Source organism: Rhynchophorus ferrugineus, unplaced genomic scaffold (genome assembly GCF_030347505.1).
Source record: "Rhynchophorus ferrugineus isolate W39M unplaced genomic scaffold, kcgeb_rfMv2 rfM2, whole genome shotgun sequence".
NCBI lineage: Eukaryota > Metazoa > Arthropoda > Insecta > Coleoptera > Curculionidae > Rhynchophorus > Rhynchophorus ferrugineus.
This window is the reverse complement of record NW_027472581.1, coordinates 80,961,635-80,979,109: the sequence shown is the minus strand read 5'-3', so window position 1 is coordinate 80,979,109 and position 17,475 is coordinate 80,961,635. Positions and strand designations below refer to the sequence as shown.

Sequence of the window (17,475 nt, the reverse complement as noted above, 5' to 3'; positions counted from 1 at the left end):
TCGTTTAACTCCTCTAGAACATACTTCAACTGACTTATAGCCCTCTTAACACCTCCGTTTATTAAAAACCGAAAATAATGTTCCAATATTGGTTCTGGAAAATCGATTTCAATTTCCATTCGGCGGACGGAATGTCGTCGATGCCGTTTTAAACAAACCGTCGTCATTTTTCTCTTAATTGGATCCGAAACATGGCCAAAGAGAGCGCGACAAAACTGAGGGACGGTTTTAAAAAATGTCATCACAAAAGACATCAAAGGTTAACGACGACAAAGAATGTAACTGTAATTTAATATCTAATTTAATTTAGTCAAATAGAAAATAGACGTAGTAATTTTGTTGTATCTTAGTTTGTAGTTGTATATGCATTTTGGTGTACACAAATGGACACAATGAAAAAAAAAAAAAATCTCATCTTAGGCAGGAACTAATGGTATAACATGAAACAAGAAACTACAAGGGCGGTCCGATAAATATGTACTGCTGGATGACGCCACTATCGCAAGACAACTTTAGTATCGTGTGGTACATTATCGTAAAATATTACTGTCGAAATTTCAGTTGCATCGGGTGTGTCCGCGGATTTTAGAAAAATGGAAAAAGAGCGATATCGGTCGGTGATTCCATTCTTTCTTTTTGGAAGGAAAATTGGGCAGCGAAATCATAGAGCGTTTGGATGCTATGCACGGCGATTCTTCTCCCTCCAGGGTGACCGTCAAGTGGTTTACCGAGTTTTAACGTGGTCGAACATGGTTTTTATGACCCACGCCCAAGTGTCTCAAAAAGACCTACCACGGAGCATTGGCAGACGTCCGGTTGAAGTAGGCATCTCAAAAGACTGCGTGAGTTATATTCTGCATGAAATGTTGGGTATCAGAAAGCTGTCGGCGCGATGGGTTTCGCGTTTACTTTCTCCGGACAACAGGCACAACTGCGGAGCGGCTTCAAAGCAGTGTTTGACGCTGTTTTAGTGCAATCCGATGAAGTTTCTGCATCATTTCGTAATCGTCAACGAAACATGAATCTTTTGGTACACACCAGAGGCCAAGGAAAAGTCGAAACACTAGACTTTAGCTGGAGAACGTGCTTTGAAGAAGCCGAAGACTATCCTATTGCCCCAAAAGGTGATGTCCATCGCTTTTTGAGATTCACAAGGTGTGATTTACATCACAAATAGAGCATAGAGAAAGACAAAACTGTATTGTTAAACTTTTAAACTTTCAAACAAATAAATAAAACTTATTTGTTTTTCGGTCATTGCTTGTTGATCTCTAGTTTTAGAGATACCAGTGACATTATATAATTTCTATATTTTCAATTTTCAGTTCATGAGAAATCAATTTTTCAATATTGACACATCAGTTAACTGTCCGACTACAAATGATTTAGTGTAAAATAGTTTTACTGTTGGTGACTGCTGTTTTTGTTTGACTTCTTCTATAGAAGGTGGAATGCTGGTGTATAAAGGTTGAAAGCAGTGAAATAACCAAATCTTCCAGTTTTTATTCAACAAATTACATATTCAGACAGTTTGCTAGTTCTATTCCACGAAAACGAAGACAGCAGGGAAGAAGAAGTGAACAACCCTTAAAAATCCTAAGGGTCACATATTTCTTTCTGAGGAATGAATAATTTTTTCACAGACATCACTTATCAAAATTAATATTACAGCAAAGTAATTTGGTAAATATTTTAAACCGCTGATAAATATTAAGATTATTTACGGTTTATGCAATAATATATGTAAGTATATGACAATTTTATCTTTGAACCTTTTATCAATTGTTTATTGGCATCAAAATTTTAGCGCTACTTTTGCTTCACATTGTATTAATGCAAGTATAACAGAACAATATCAATAAATTAATTTATAAATTATGATTGTACTAACCATATCTGATGTGTAACAGACTTTTTTGGTAAAATAAACCTTTCTTTTTACGAAAAAAGTCCATTCAACAAGTAAGATATTCTGAGAGTAATAGCAGTTTTTATGTTTTAAAAATTCCGCCTAAAACATTGCGATGAACAAGAAAAAACCCCGCGATAAATTTGCGATCTGCTTATATCGCCAAAGATATTTAAGACCCTTTCGGCGCGGTAATGTTCATAACCGGACGGTAACGAAGAGAGCGTCTTTAAAATTAACGATCTCGAATCTGACGCCGGGGCTGGTTATGGCGGCGTGATAAATGGTCAGCGAATGGGTGTGGAAAGACGTCCTTAATGCAATTTATTTCTTTTTTCGTCGGCTTCGATACTGTTGCACTCCGAGATAACTCTGACGGATTAAACGCGTGAAAATATCGTCTATCATTTTTCGTCTAGTTGGGAAAAAAGTATCACGTGGTCTCCGAATCTTTTCCCAGTTTATTATTTCACTTGATGTAAAAACTATAAATTTATTTTGAGAGATTTCTTCGTGAAATCATTAATTTATTGTGCAGAATTGCAAACATTATATGACAACATTATTTATAGCATATTTAATAAAATTATGATTATTTAATAAATTATGTTGTTTAATAAATTTGATGATAATCGCCAATTTTCCAACAGTATTATGTCTTTTCATAAATTTTGGACGGTATATCTAGCGGAAATGCAATCGACTATTAAAAAACCTAAACTGTAAGAAAAATCACGATATTATAACAGTTTATATTAAACTCTATTAGTTATTATAGTTACTCACTATATGTAGATCTTAATATTGCCTAATATAAGGTTGGGCAAAAGTCCCACTACCATTTTGATTGTGCGTCATCTTGGTTATGTGATGTTTAGCTCAGTTTCACTCACCATTGTGTTGAGTTAAAATTTTGTTATGGGTAAATATACGCCAAGAACGAGCAGAAATAGTGACTGTTTTTATAGAAGATTTTTCGTCTAAATTAATAAGGAGCGATGAAGACCATTTTCTTTTCAGTGGCCATGTCAATAAACAGAACAGTCGGTTTTGGGGAACACGGAATCCTCAATTAATTCATTAAATATCATTACATCCACTAAATATGGTGTGGTATTCAGGGTGAAAACATCATTAGTTCCCATTTTTTTGAAAATGACGAAGGTGTTGCAGTTACTGTTACTGCTGATCGGTACCAAGACATGATTCGAAATTTTCTTGTGCCGGAAATGGAAGAGCAAGGACTAGGGGACATGTGGTTTCATTCAGATGGGGCAACAGCACATACAGCTCGTTCGACAATTCAATTATTCAATGACGTTTTTCCACGAAGCCTAATTTCGCGAATTGGCCATTTAGCAGGGCCAGTCAGATCTCCGGATTTAACAGCACCAGATGTATTTTTATAGGGTTTTTAAAATCAAAAGTTTATGTGAATAAGCCTCAAAGAATTCAACATCTTAAAGACGATATTCGTCACGAAATTGAAGACAGTTTAGACACCGCCTTAAATGTTGCAGTTTGTTTTTATGAAAACCAAACATACTTATATTTTCTTTGAGCAAAGTTATAGGCAATCAAAAGGGTAGATATTTTAGATCTAGTTTCTTCTATATATTAATAGTCTTATCTAAGAATTTTTCTCCGTTATTGTGGAGACGTGGCACGGTTAAATCTTATACATCACGTAAATTTATATTTTACATTTTTTGTAGAGAGAGGAAATTAATGTGTCTAATCGTAAGGTATATACAGCTGTGAGAGAAAAACCCGACACACGCGAAAATTTCGCCCCAACATAGATTAAAAAATTTCGACAATAACAAGAATCGTCTGCCCTCTTTGTTTACAAGATATTGAGATTTTCAAAATCAGCTATTGATTTAGTTTGATGTCCGGTGAGCAGAGAACTATAAAAAACGTTTCTTAAATTAAGGACTGATATGGTTCTGGAGACATAATATATAGTAAGTACTAGAGGTAATTCTAAAGGTTAATAAGATTTTTCTGTAAATTTTGGAGTATTGACTTCTAATTCATTTCAGGTTTCATTAGTAAATGAATTTCTTAACAATGCACTAACCCAATATTGCAGGTAATAAATACTTTCATTTGTGCATCAAGACTTAAAATGGAACTTACAAAGAATATTAACAATTATAAAATAGCTTCATAGAATTTTAATTCCTCATTTGTTGGTAAGTTGTTAGTCTTCACACGGGACATAAGACAAAGTGGAAACCAGCAAATTAAAGAAAGCTAGAGAAGGCAATTTGAAGATGAATTATCTGCAAAGGTAAGATAGAACAGTGAAATACTCGCATATAAGCAAAGAACGATGTAATACTATTTAAAAATTTAGGTAAAAATATTTTATTAATGAGCTTGGTGTATTTATTGTTTGCAATATATATTTTATGTGAGAAATATGGATAATAGATAAGGACTATATGGATACATAAATGAAGTAATGAAAAGTTGGTTCGAATCCTGCTGGGGCATGGTCGTAAATTTATCGGACAAGGAAACAGATCCCAGTTACGCCAGTAACCAGTCTGGGTAAGACCGGATATTTTATGGGATGATTTCTAAAGTTGGTTACTCGCCAGTCGGTAGGTTTAATGATGAGGACCGTGGTTCGGAGCCCACGTTAAACTTTAGGAAAAGGGCAAATAAACCCATAGTTGGTAAAAGGAGACTTTAATATATATATATATATATATATATATATATATATATATATATATATATATATATATATATATATATGCCTTCTATATATATATATATATATATATATATATATATATATATATATATATGTATATAAAGTAATGAAAATATGCAAAGCACTGATAAATATTAAGGTGTTTAGCGATTAGTGTAAGATATGTGACTATATATTTTATTCTTTGAACATTGTTTCAATTGTTTTGATTATTTACTTTATAGACCTAACTTTAGAAAAATCAATTGTTAATTTAATGATTATTAAAGGAATGTGTTTCTTTAATATACATTTCTAAAAAGGTAAAAATAAATTACCTGGTTTTATTTGCTTTTGTTTTAATATCTATGTTAAAGTTAAATATCAATTTCAAAATTGTTTTATTCATATATCCTTTTCTTTAATATACATGCACGTATTACTTTATTTAATATTCCACATTTATGGTTATTACAGAAAAGTAAATAAAACCCAAATATACTTAGATTTGATGCTCTGAAGTTGTTGCAGTTCTGAAAATAATTTTACTTATTACTATGTTATAATGTTCACTGGTGTAGTAATTTAAACTTATTAATACTGTTTATTATGTTTTAGTATACAGACATTTATTATTTTAATTAATGTTATTTATCAAATACATTTCTGATCTTATATTGGAAATACTGTGAAAACAAGTTTTAGTAACATATAATTTTTAAGTTATTCCCTTTAATCTGTTATGAAAGAAACACGACTAACTTAATAAATTGTGGACGAATTTCGACTACAGGGCGATGACTAGTATAAAAGAATATGCGCATATTTGAATGAGATGCTGGGACGAAAGAATCCGTAAAGAACTTTTTATTTTATACAAACGAATATTTACATTTTTATTTGTAATATATTGTCAAACTTACTCCACAACGATGGTGTAGAATAATTTTCTGTTTTTCTACAAAACTAAACACAGTTTTTTTTGTAAACATTTTGTTTTTTTGCTTTAAATATAGAACTTCTATAGCTGTTAGTATTTCTTGGACATGTATATTTCAATGTAGAGTTATATCGATTCATTTATTTTTGTTTTCGCCACATTTACCGAGATTTCTTCGCTCTATCTATTGTTGGTGATTCACTTCCGTTTGTTTTATTACCTTGTTTACATCGCGTACTCGTATTTGCTTTCCAATCGAACCTCCAACCTTTCTATCTCACTGAATCATATCCGGAGTATTTCTTTTCATTACTTCGCTTTTAACATCTGAACTGGTTAAAACTAGTACAGTATGTACAGTAGGAAATTTGAATTTTCAGAGTATTATAAATAGAACAAAGGTAATCGTAGAAAAGAATTTGTATAACCATAATGATTTCATATCAAATAAATATATGTGCTCATTTAATTTTATTTATGTTTTTCAACAACTTTAAAATTTTCAAGTGCACGCATAATGTTATAATATTTATCAGATTTAGCGTCCAACAATTTGTTCATATTTTAAATACTGAAGAACTTTACTTGAAGACAACAAAATGAACGACATGAGTGAGGAATTTTCAGTACTGGCTATTTCTGGAGAATCCCAACCGGTATTTGACAAACTTCGGTAGTTTTCTGCCTGATTATGTGACGTTGTCATTTAGATCTTGAGGTTGAAGTCAATGTATTATAGCAGCCGCTTTGAATTTGTCTCTGGTATTGGTCGCTCTATTTTATAAGATTAAGAATTGTTTATAATTTTTGTCGTTCTTGCATTCTTCACATTTCAATTATAAATGGTAGGCAGAAATGGGTCATTGATGTGTGAATATTGTCAAAAACTATTATAACATTTTAATTGAACATACATATGAGGACATCCATCCAGGTACGTATCCATTCAATTTTAATTTTAACTTCACTAATTGGATTCAATTGTACGCCGAATTATTCATATTTTAGGCATAGTTAACTGCGATAATACAGATAAATATGTCTCGATGTTCCTATTTTGGTAAAAATAACAGGTCAGTTGAAAAGTCCCCGGCCTACCATAGTAAAACAAATTTTTTCGCAAAATTAGTTTTTTTATTCAACATAATTCCCAAGGGTGATATACTGATTATGGCGACCCTCCAACTTTTCGATACCATTTTTCTAGTACTATTTGTCCTTTGCTTTAAAACACGCGTCAGTTTCGGCGATCACCTCTTCATTCGACGAATATTTCTTATCAGCGAGCATTCTTTTGAGATCTGAAAACAGGAAATAGTCGCTGGGGGACAGATCTGGAGAATACGGTGAATGAGGAAGAAGCCCAATTCATGGATTTTTGCCTTCTTTTTGACCGACTTGTGACACGGTGCATCTGCATCCCAAAATACAGACGCCATAATATTGTCAGCCGACTGTTGCGCTTTCCCGCGCCTAGGAGCCTCGGAGCCTAGAATGACTGTCGATTGGATTTCGGAGTAAAATGATGGAGCCATATTTCATAAAACTCTTGTTTATTACGCCTGATCATATTCAAACACTGCTCCGAATCATCAGCTTGTCGTTGTTTTTGGTCAAAAGTGAGCTCACGCGGCACCCACTTTGCACAAGGTTTTATCATACCCAAGTATTCGTGAATGATATGATGTACACATTCAGTTGATATCTATAGAATGTCTGCTATTTCATTCAATATGGTCATTCAAAATCATTTTGTGGATTTTTTAAATGTTTTCGACGGTAACAAACTCTTTTGGTGGTTCACTACGTTCACCGTTTTCGGTGCTCATTTTGCCACGTCTAAAGTTAGTATACCAATCCTTGATGGTTGATTTTCCTGGGACAGTGTCCGGAAACTCGGTATTAAGCCAAGTTTTTGCTTCAACTGTATTATTTCCCTTCAAAAAGCAATATTTTATCAACACGCGAAATTCCTTTTTCTCATTTTTTTTCACAATAACAAAAGTTGTTTCACTCAAAATGTTATAATTCACAAAGTAATGATCCGAGAACTGTCAAATATATACACGCATCTTTTGAGGGTTAGGGCTAACTAGAAGACATATGGATTTAATTCTAGTAGCGCCATATATGTGTCATCCCGGGGCATTTTTATTTGACCTGTTATTACTACTTCTACATTTGAGCGTGATCGATCAGGAATTCATAAGGGAGTATCAAAAAGTGAGAGGTGAGAATTATTAAAATCAGTTAAAAACATGATTGCTGCCAAGCTAGCTGTTAAAATTCCAATGGATGCTACATTGGATGAAACACTTGATGCTACATTTGATGAGCTAATTTAAGTAGTGACTATTTGAAAAGCTAGATATATTGACTTGACTTATAAAATATTGAGCAAGCAAACTAAAAGTGGGGCTGTAAGTGTTGAAGCATGGGTAAATGAGATCAAAAATACAGGATGTGTGTTATGTAGCCACAATCCTAGTTTTTGAGTATCTAACTTACATTAAATAAAGAAGACTTCATGTTATGTTAAAAGTTACTTTATGTTAAAAGAATATAGCCATGAAAGTATAGTTTATTCAAAGTTATTTTAACATTATAGTATATCAAAAAATACAGTGAGTTATACAGTCACGATAGTTTATAGGTTAGATTTATAACCTCTTGTCAGTATTGCATTCAAAAATTTTGCATATGTCTGACAACCGGACGACTTTGACAGACTCATTCGTTTACGTGTTTGAGCTAATCACACAGTACTGTGTCTCTTTTTAACTAGAATAAAATGAGAAGAAAAACATTGATTCATTCTAAAACGAATTTACAAATTGCGGCAGGCAATATATTAAAGATCTTGATGATACATTTGTCATCAAGATCTTTCAGAAGAACTTTGAATATACTATAGTATACTTTGAGTATACTATATGTATATTCTGCACACAGGCTTAGTGCATATCGACTTGAATTGCATTCCTTTTATTGCAAGGATTGAGAGACGAATTTCCATGCTGTTGTTACATATCGAAGAGATTCAATGAGAAAACAATGAAGACATTTTTTAGTGCTGTGCAAGATATATTAATAAGTAATTTTAAAGATAAATGGATGCCTGTATTTTATATATTGATAAATAAATTATATTTGTTAGTTTACATGTTGTTTTATTTTTTATTTTTAAAATAAAATTTATTTAAAAAATATTAAATAACTTACTCGTAATATATAAATTAAAAATGATAAACAGTAAATTTAGTGAATTTTGAACTTTCAAGTTCGATTTGAGCTTCAAGTGAGAATTTAGTTTAATTTGTGAATTCCAGAATATATACTGTATTATTCAAGTACAGTATATATTCAAGTTCAAGTACTGTTTAAGCATAAGAAAATTACAGTAACTGTAATTTTGCTTTTTTAATATAGTGTGTATATATTGCTAAATAATTACATATTGTTTTATTTTCTCTTTCTTCTTTCCAAAATTATTTTAAAATGAAAGATATTTATAAAAGATTCTTCATTTTATATTTTCTATATTATAGAGGGCGAAAAATATACAAAAACATTTTAATTTGTGTGTCAATAGAAATGTTAAGTTAGTTAATGCATTTAAGATAATTTATTTATATATCTATTTATATTATATTCTTTTAATATAGGTATAATTTTCAAGAAGTGGCGTTGCAAACTTAAATCCTTGTATGTATGCGGGTATTCTCCAGAACTAGAACTAGATTCTTGTTTTTTAAAAGATTAACTAGATTTTTTTTTGTTTTGAATTTATGGACAAGTTAATTCTGGAATGTCGAATAGAGCCCCACAATACTGATACTTGTTATGATTTTTAAACGTGCCAGCAGGTGTATTCTGTTGACTATCGTTTTGATTTTTCTCACCCAAAAGTGTACTGTACCAGTAATAATATAAGTTTGTTGTTTTATCAATTCAGATATATTCCATGTGAAAAATTCCTTTACATTTCAACAAACTGATCATTTTAATTTAAGAAAATCGTTCTGGATGCGAATAGAATCAATATTTTAAGATTTAATTTTATTAATTTTATTATTAAAGCTTATATTATGAAAGGTTGGATACTATTAGGTAAGTTTTCGCATGTAATCTGATCATTCAATTTATAAAGCCTTTTATTGAGAAAAATTGGTGGCACAGTTAAAATATGTTCCATCGTTTCAATTCTCTCCCATCTTTCTGGTAACATGGCGATACCGTGTCGAATTAACGATGTTGGATTGACAGCGATACAATCATCAATTTGTTGTGGCAATTCTTTGGACCCTTCTTAAAACCGTGTGCCAGCCAAGACAAGCTGAATTGATCTGAATAAGTGATGAGCAAAAGTTACTGTGTCTGGTGAACTTACCGGGAGCTGTAGAAGATCATATTCAAACTTAAATAATATATTCTTCACAAGTCCCTTCACAACCAGGCTATGCTGCATCTGAAGAAATGATAATCAGAAGGCGTTGATGATATTTAGTGGGTACTCTGGATATGGCAAAGCTTATTCTAAAAGCAACAGTGTATCCTTCACAACTCATTACAACGTAAGGTCGAGTATTGTCATGTAAGAGAAAGACCTTGCATCTGTTACTCGCTATTGTTGCTCTTTTTTGATTCGATATGTCGCTCAATTTATTCAATTGAGGTTGATTGAGATCTTCAGTTTTATTCTGTTTTACAAGCTCAACATATTACTTGTTAGATAAAACTTGGTTGTCTTGTCGATATTGGAGAACCTCTTCGATAGCTTCGGTAATAAAATGCCTTCGGAGCCCTTTTATCAATTTGTAATGTTAGCACCAGCGACTCATAGATTGAAGCTAACTTCAATTTGCCTTGATTACTCACAGCTGACGATTTTAGCTAGACTTGAATGTTAATAATAAATCACCCTCTAGTACTTACTAATGATTTATTAACTAATTAAATAGTTCTTTACTAGATCTTTTGAACGTGAATATATCTGTATCGTAACGTGGCGGGTATACAACCCCACCTGAAGAGAATATTATATTTTCCAAGAACCTTACCCAATCAACGGATTTACAAATGTACTGTGAGTAATTACTCATTAACCTTGGAAAGAAATTTCCATGAAAATACTTAGATTCCGGGTACAGCGGCGGTGGTAAAATGCCCCAAAAAGGGTACTCTTTGCCCTAAATATAATTTTACAAGGGTGGCTGATAATTGCTGTTGGTTCATTAAAAAATTCCCTAACCGTACTACGATAATCCCACTATATACTTTCTAACCATAAATAATCTGCTTCATCATCGATGCGGATGACTCTTCTGGACTATTCTGTACCTTTTAATACTTGGGATTGCCAAACCTGACGTACATTACAATGTTAGTTCTAATACGTCTCAGAATGTTCTTCCTTGCCTGACAAGCAATAAATCCGCGATGTTGAAACGGTTCCAAATGGAATTTTTACTCAATTCCTATAGCAGCTGTTTTGGGGTTCTCCCATGGCATGTAACCATTTGCAAACACTTTTATTTGTTAACTGTTAAACTGCCAGATATTTTTTTGAGAGATGGACGGATTTTAATTTAATAAGTATTGTAATTCATTCCCTTCCAAATCTTTTGCCTCTTCAGATCGTTCATTGTCATTGACATAAAACATGATGAAACCAAAATCGATACATGGGATATGGCGGCGAGCAGAATTACTTAAAATAAATAACCCAATGATGAAAATAAATAACCACCTGACATATTTATTGTTGACCTTTGTCGATCTTTAATTTTTTAAATTTTATGATCAATTTTTATGATTTCTAAAATGTGTAGTTTTGTTAGATAACATATAATATTATAATCAACTGCAGTGGTTCATCCAATGGCCTTGAAATGTTAAACTTTCCTTTTTGCAGTCTCCTTTCTGCCTCTAAATAGGTTACATGCGTCATAAAATGTTGTTTTATATGCTAGATAGACAGTCAACCACCCAGACGATGCGGCAACTGTATCTTTTCACGGCGGCAGAGACATTTTATTTCGAACGGGAAGAGCCCTATATCGATAGCCATAAGTTTCAAAGAAAATTGCACAGTGTTGCCGATGTTACCTTAAACGACAAGTATTTTCCCTACGGACAATATCCTGCTATCGTGGAATTTTCTGAGTAAGCTGTAAGTGGCGTGTATGCTATATGGACGATTTCCCCTGACATACTCAACAATCAACAAGAACTAATTAACTCACCCTTTCCTTTGATCTGGATTTCCCCGCGTTCTTTGACGTTATAGGTTGTTGGTAACCGCTCTCTGGTATACTGAGATATGTGGATCTTCATGGCTTCGCTAGTTGACTCCATTCGAGAGGCTGTGTTTACACTGTCGCCGAAGAGACAGTACCTGTCGAATTATTAGATTTATAATAATTTTAGATAAATAATTAAATCTTTTTAGTAATAAATGGCGTTGGGAATTATCAACTGAAGTCAGTAATTATCATTTTAGTTAAAAGCACACTCCGACTGTTTTTCTAATCGTGATAACAGACGGAGATGTAGAAATTCCTTCCCTTGTTAAGAGAGAGGAATGGACGGAGATAATCACTTGATTCTCTATGCTGTATAGATCAGTTCATTTGAAATAATTCATTGGCAAGTGGCAGTATCAAAAAGGAATGGAATGATGAAATTAACAATGACATAATGTATTAAAAGTAATTGGTTTATTTCTATTTCATTTCAATATGTACTTACGGATTTTTTTATCCGTACAATAAGTGAGACAGAGATGGACGTTTTCGATTTTTCTTTCGAATAAAATGTAAGAAATAAATACTGCATTTTATTACATTCAAAATAATAGTTTCATTTTGAATGTTGTAAAATTATTTATATATTTTATACATGAGGTAATGACCACTAAATATTTATATTATATTTTCTCAACCGAATTTTATCAACTATTTAACCATTACAACCTATTAAATAATATTAATAATTTTATTATTATTACGATACTAATCGTTAATTAGGATTATTTCAAGATTATTATCAGTTGAAATTTCAAACAATGAAAGAAGCTTTAATATTCAAAAGGCTTGAATAAACATCGAGAGATTTAGAAAATAAAAAAGAGGCATAATAGTTGCCAAGATAACATAAATGAAGTCAAAATTATTAAAGTAGTCGACTAACAGTGAGTAGCAGTAATAAAATGTAACCTTTCTGAAATTCATATTCATATTTTTAAAGCCTACTCCTTCGTGAATATATTTTTAAGAAAATTTTTCGAACTTTAATTAGTTTCGGAGAATTTTAAGCGTGTTTTTCTCGAAACTATTTTTTTTCGAGACGCTTCTTCTTTTGAGAAGTTCTAAGTTCACTTAAGTTCTACCAAATCGATTTAACTGAAATTTGGTGAGAGCTTTCTTTATATATTCCTCTATCATCGTATATCAAAGTCAATATATCAAAGTAGACTATAATAAAATTTAGAGTTGTACTATTTAAAAAAAAATATAAATAAGTTTGTCGTTTCTTTGAACAGCCGTATTTATATTTATATTTATATTATTTATATTTATTTTATATTACAAAAATAATATATAGTATATCCAAAGTTATTTTGTCCTTACATCATCAAGATGCTTAATATATTTCCTGTTATAATTTGTAAATTCGTTACAAAATGAGATAATATTTTCCGTTTCATTTTAGTTTAGTTAAAAAGAAACACAATATTGAATGGTAAATACGAACGTGTAACCGAACTATCCTGTCAAAGTCGTCCGGTTGTCAAACTTATACAATTTTTTTTTAAACAATAGTGATAAGAGGTTATAAACTGGCAAACGTATCTTTAATGTTTTGCTTGTTTTAAAAAACTTTAATTCGCTTTAAACCGAAGTCAGACAAAGCAGATTGCATCAGTTATTTTGAACAGGAACGATATAATAGAGCCCCCTCTTGCCAGTAAGCCAGAGAGATAAGCATTTTTACTGTTCTATATCAATTTGCTGCGTTTTTTTATTGAACAATTTTTAGCGTGTTGCTGAATAATTAGCTGGAATGACTATTAATATGAAAATGGTCACTGAAATATCTCAAAAAATGCGAAATATAGTCTTGAATTCACCAAAAAAAAAACTTAGGGCGACGAATCTTGATCAGCTTGATCAGCTCTAACAGAGATTAAATATATGAAATGTATAAAAACAGTGAGTAGTTTTTCAATACAAACGTAATTTAATACAATTATTTCGGAGGAAACTGTTAATCTGAAATGTATCGAAAAGGTCTAATAGAAATATTATTGTAGGAGAGAAAGAATAGTAACTGTTTTGCAGATATGACAAATTCATTAAGGAGAATGCAGTGATTAAATCTAGTTTTATCAAGAAATATGTGTACAGATACAACAGAACAAATAAAGGACAAATTCAGTGATATTAAAATGCCTTTACGAGGAAACTCTGAACCGAAGGACATAAGAAGTAAGCGTAAACTAATTTATAAGCAATTAATAATTAGACGGATTAGGCCTACCGGGGATATAACTACAAACGCGCCTAGAAATCTAAATCAAAGGTGGTATGGAAAAGAGTTCAATATAAATATAATAACAGGGAAATCTGACCTACAATCTTTATAAGTGTGACTTAATTGTAGTTTTAAGTCCTTCGATAATATATGCATTAGATTTACTATAATGTTAAAATACATTATATTTGAACAATATTTTTCTTCAATTATTTAGATTAGAATTTTGTTGTATGTCAAAGCCAAACTGCGACGTTTTGACGTCACAAATTTAGATGACGTAAGCACAATATAACTTTGGATATACTATATGTGCCTTTTTTACTTTGATAAGATAGAAAAATCTATTATAGAGCTTTGAAAATATGAAAAAATAGATATTTTAAAAGGTTTCTAGACTGAAATATCTCCTTAATAAAATATATTATGATTCCTTTATTTGTAATTTATTATCTAAATTTAATTTTATGTTATAGTTTTGGAGAAATTAAGTAAACATATTTTCCTATTTATATGGTTTAGTTAAGATTAATTTAATTTAATTCAATTAAATTTAATTGAAATTATGTAATTCACTACTGAATTATTTTAAATTTGATATGATACACATAACTTAAGTTAATGTAATATTAATAGGTCATTATCTTTATTATATTTGACTGATTTAATTGATGTAATGTAAAAATTTATTCAATTTAATTTAATTTAATGTAGGCCAGTGTTATTTAAAAATCATTAATTAATTTTTAATTGAAATATATTGACTGATTGGTTTGTTGTTATTTTTTAATTTAATTTTATCTTATAGTTTTGGAGAAATTAAATAAACATATTTTCCTATTTATATTATTTAGTTACGATTAATTTAATTTAATTCAATTAAATTTAATTGAAATTATGTAATTCACTACTGAATTATTTTAAATTTGATATGATACACATAACTTAAGTTAATGTAATATTAATAGGTCATTATCTTTATTATATTTGACTGATTTAATTGATGTAATGTAAAAATTTATTCAATTTAATTTAATTTAATATAGGCTAGTGTTATTTAAAAATCATTAATTAATTTTTAATTGAAATATATTGACTGATTGGTTTATTGTTATTTTTTAAATTTAATTGAACTTAATTTCATTACATTACATTTAAACCTAATTTAACTTAATATTATTTCGGAAATATTAGTAATTAAAGCAGATATTATATTGCAGTTGTTTTTATATGATGATTGTTACCTGGGCATTTTAAGTCCTACTATACCAGCTACAACAGCTCCAGAATGTACCCCAACCCTAATTCGAAGATGGTGACCTAAAATTTAATTAAAAACGTTCAAAGTTTATTTTTAAATCATTTTGCGACTAGACTAAATATTGATCTTTATGGTAAAAATATCTTTTAAGTAAAGAAGTAAATTAAAAGTTATTCTGTTTTATAAAAATCTATAGTCTATTTAAACATTCTGTCTGGGTAATTATGAATTTTTATAAGCTGAAGTTGTAGAAAATTACTCTATATCCTAACATATTAAGGGAATAAGCCTTAAGATTTGATACAAATGTCTGCGTGTCTGAAAGCTTTGTGAGTAAAATCAAGTTCGTGTATAGAACAAGATGAAACGCGCTTAATCTTAGCAAAATCGTTAACAACAATAACGCTGTGAACAGACCGGCCCAACGGAACACAACGGATAGGTTTTTTGGGATATTTTTAGTTCTGTTTAGTTCTGTTCTGTACGCAGTATAAAATTGAAATCTGTTGATTTTCCCATATTACAAATGGTAGGTTTTGATGTATATATCTCTAAAATCAAAATGTGCTTTCCGATAACGAGTATTGGATAAATGTTGATAATTATATCTGAGGTATATGCTTATTTTAATCTATACTATGTTGAGAAATAATATAGGATATATTATCTGTTATAACAGATCAATTGAAAACTCACCATCCTGAGAAATAGATGGCGCTACTAGAATTAAATCCATATGCTTTTCAGTTAGCCTTAACCATCAAAAGATGTGTGTTTAAATTTGACAGCTGTCGGATCATTAGTTTGTGAATTGTAGCATTTTGAGTGAAGCAACTTTTGTTATTGTGAAAAAGAAATGGATAAAAAGGAATTTAGCGTATTGATAAAATATTGCTTTTTAGGGAAAAAATACTTTTGAAGCAAAAACTTGGCTTGATGCCGAGTTTATAGACACTGCACTAGGAAAATCAACTATCAAGAATTGGTATGCTAAGTTTAGACGTGGTGAAATGAGCACCGACGACTACGAACGCAGTGGACGCCCAAAAGAGGTTGTTACCGGCGAAAACTTTTGAAAAGTCCACAAAATGATTTTGAATAACCGTAAATTGAAATTGAATGAAATAGCAGACACTCCAAGGATATCAACTGAGCGTGTAGATCATATCATTTACGAATATTTGGGTATGAGATAGCTCTCTGCAAAGTGGGTGCCGCGCGAGCTCACTTTTAACCAAAAGCAACGACGAGTTGATGACTCGTAGCAGTGTTTGAAGAAGATCAAGCTTAATAAACCCGAGTTTATGCGTCGATATGTGACAATGGATGAAACATAGCTCCATCATTTCACTCCAAAGTCCAATCGACAGTCATCCGAGTGGATTGAACACGATGGACCTGCTCCAAAACGTGGGGAAGCGCAACAGTCGGCTGGCAAGTTTATGGCGTCTGTATTTTCGGACGCGCATGGAATAATTTTCATTGACTACCTTGAAGGATATATAACAGCGAGTATTATATAGCGTTATTGAACCTTTTTGAAGGACGAACTCGCCGAAAAACGGCCGCATTTGAAGAAAAAGGAACTTCTGCTTCACCAAGACAATTTACCGTGTCACAAATCAGTGAAAACGATGGGAAAATCCATGAATTAGGCTTCGAATTGCTTCCACATCCATCATATTCTCCAGATCTGGCCCACAGCGACTATTTCCTGTTCTCAGATCTCAGAAGTATGCTCGCTGGGAAGAAATTTTCGTCGAATGAACAGGTGATCGCCAAAACTGAGGCCTACTTTGAAGCAAAGGACAAATCGTATACAAAAATGGTATTGAAAAGTTGGAGGGTCGCTATAATCAGTTAATCAGTGAATTACCCTTGATGGGATATAAGGGTTGAATAAAAAAAATATTTTGCCAGAAAAATGTGTTTTACTATGGTAGGCCGGGGACTTTTCAATTGATCTGTTAAAGCTAAAATTGGTAATTTTTTTTACAAATAAAGATAGTTGAAGAGCAATTTGTCATTTCAATATTAGTATATTTCTTCATATTTTTATTCGACATATCCATTAAGACCGAATAAAATAAATAAAACGTCAGATTTTGTTTCGCAGATATTTG

General features: G+C 31.3%; 1 protein-coding gene across 1 annotated transcript in view; it reads right to left on the bottom strand.

The window, feature by feature from the left end:
• Gyc88E (Guanylyl cyclase at 88E) overlaps nt 1–17,475 on the bottom strand; it is a 175,000-nt gene that overhangs the window by 12,220 nt on the left and 145,305 nt on the right. Inside the window, exons 11-12 of the mRNA XM_076396476.1 lie at nt 15,336–15,411; nt 11,802–11,953 (exon numbers count right to left, since the gene is read on the bottom strand). Coding sequence (XP_076252591.1) covers nt 11,802–11,953; nt 15,336–15,411 — 228 coding nt within the window. The remainder of the gene's footprint in view (nt 1–11,801; nt 11,954–15,335; nt 15,412–17,475) is intronic.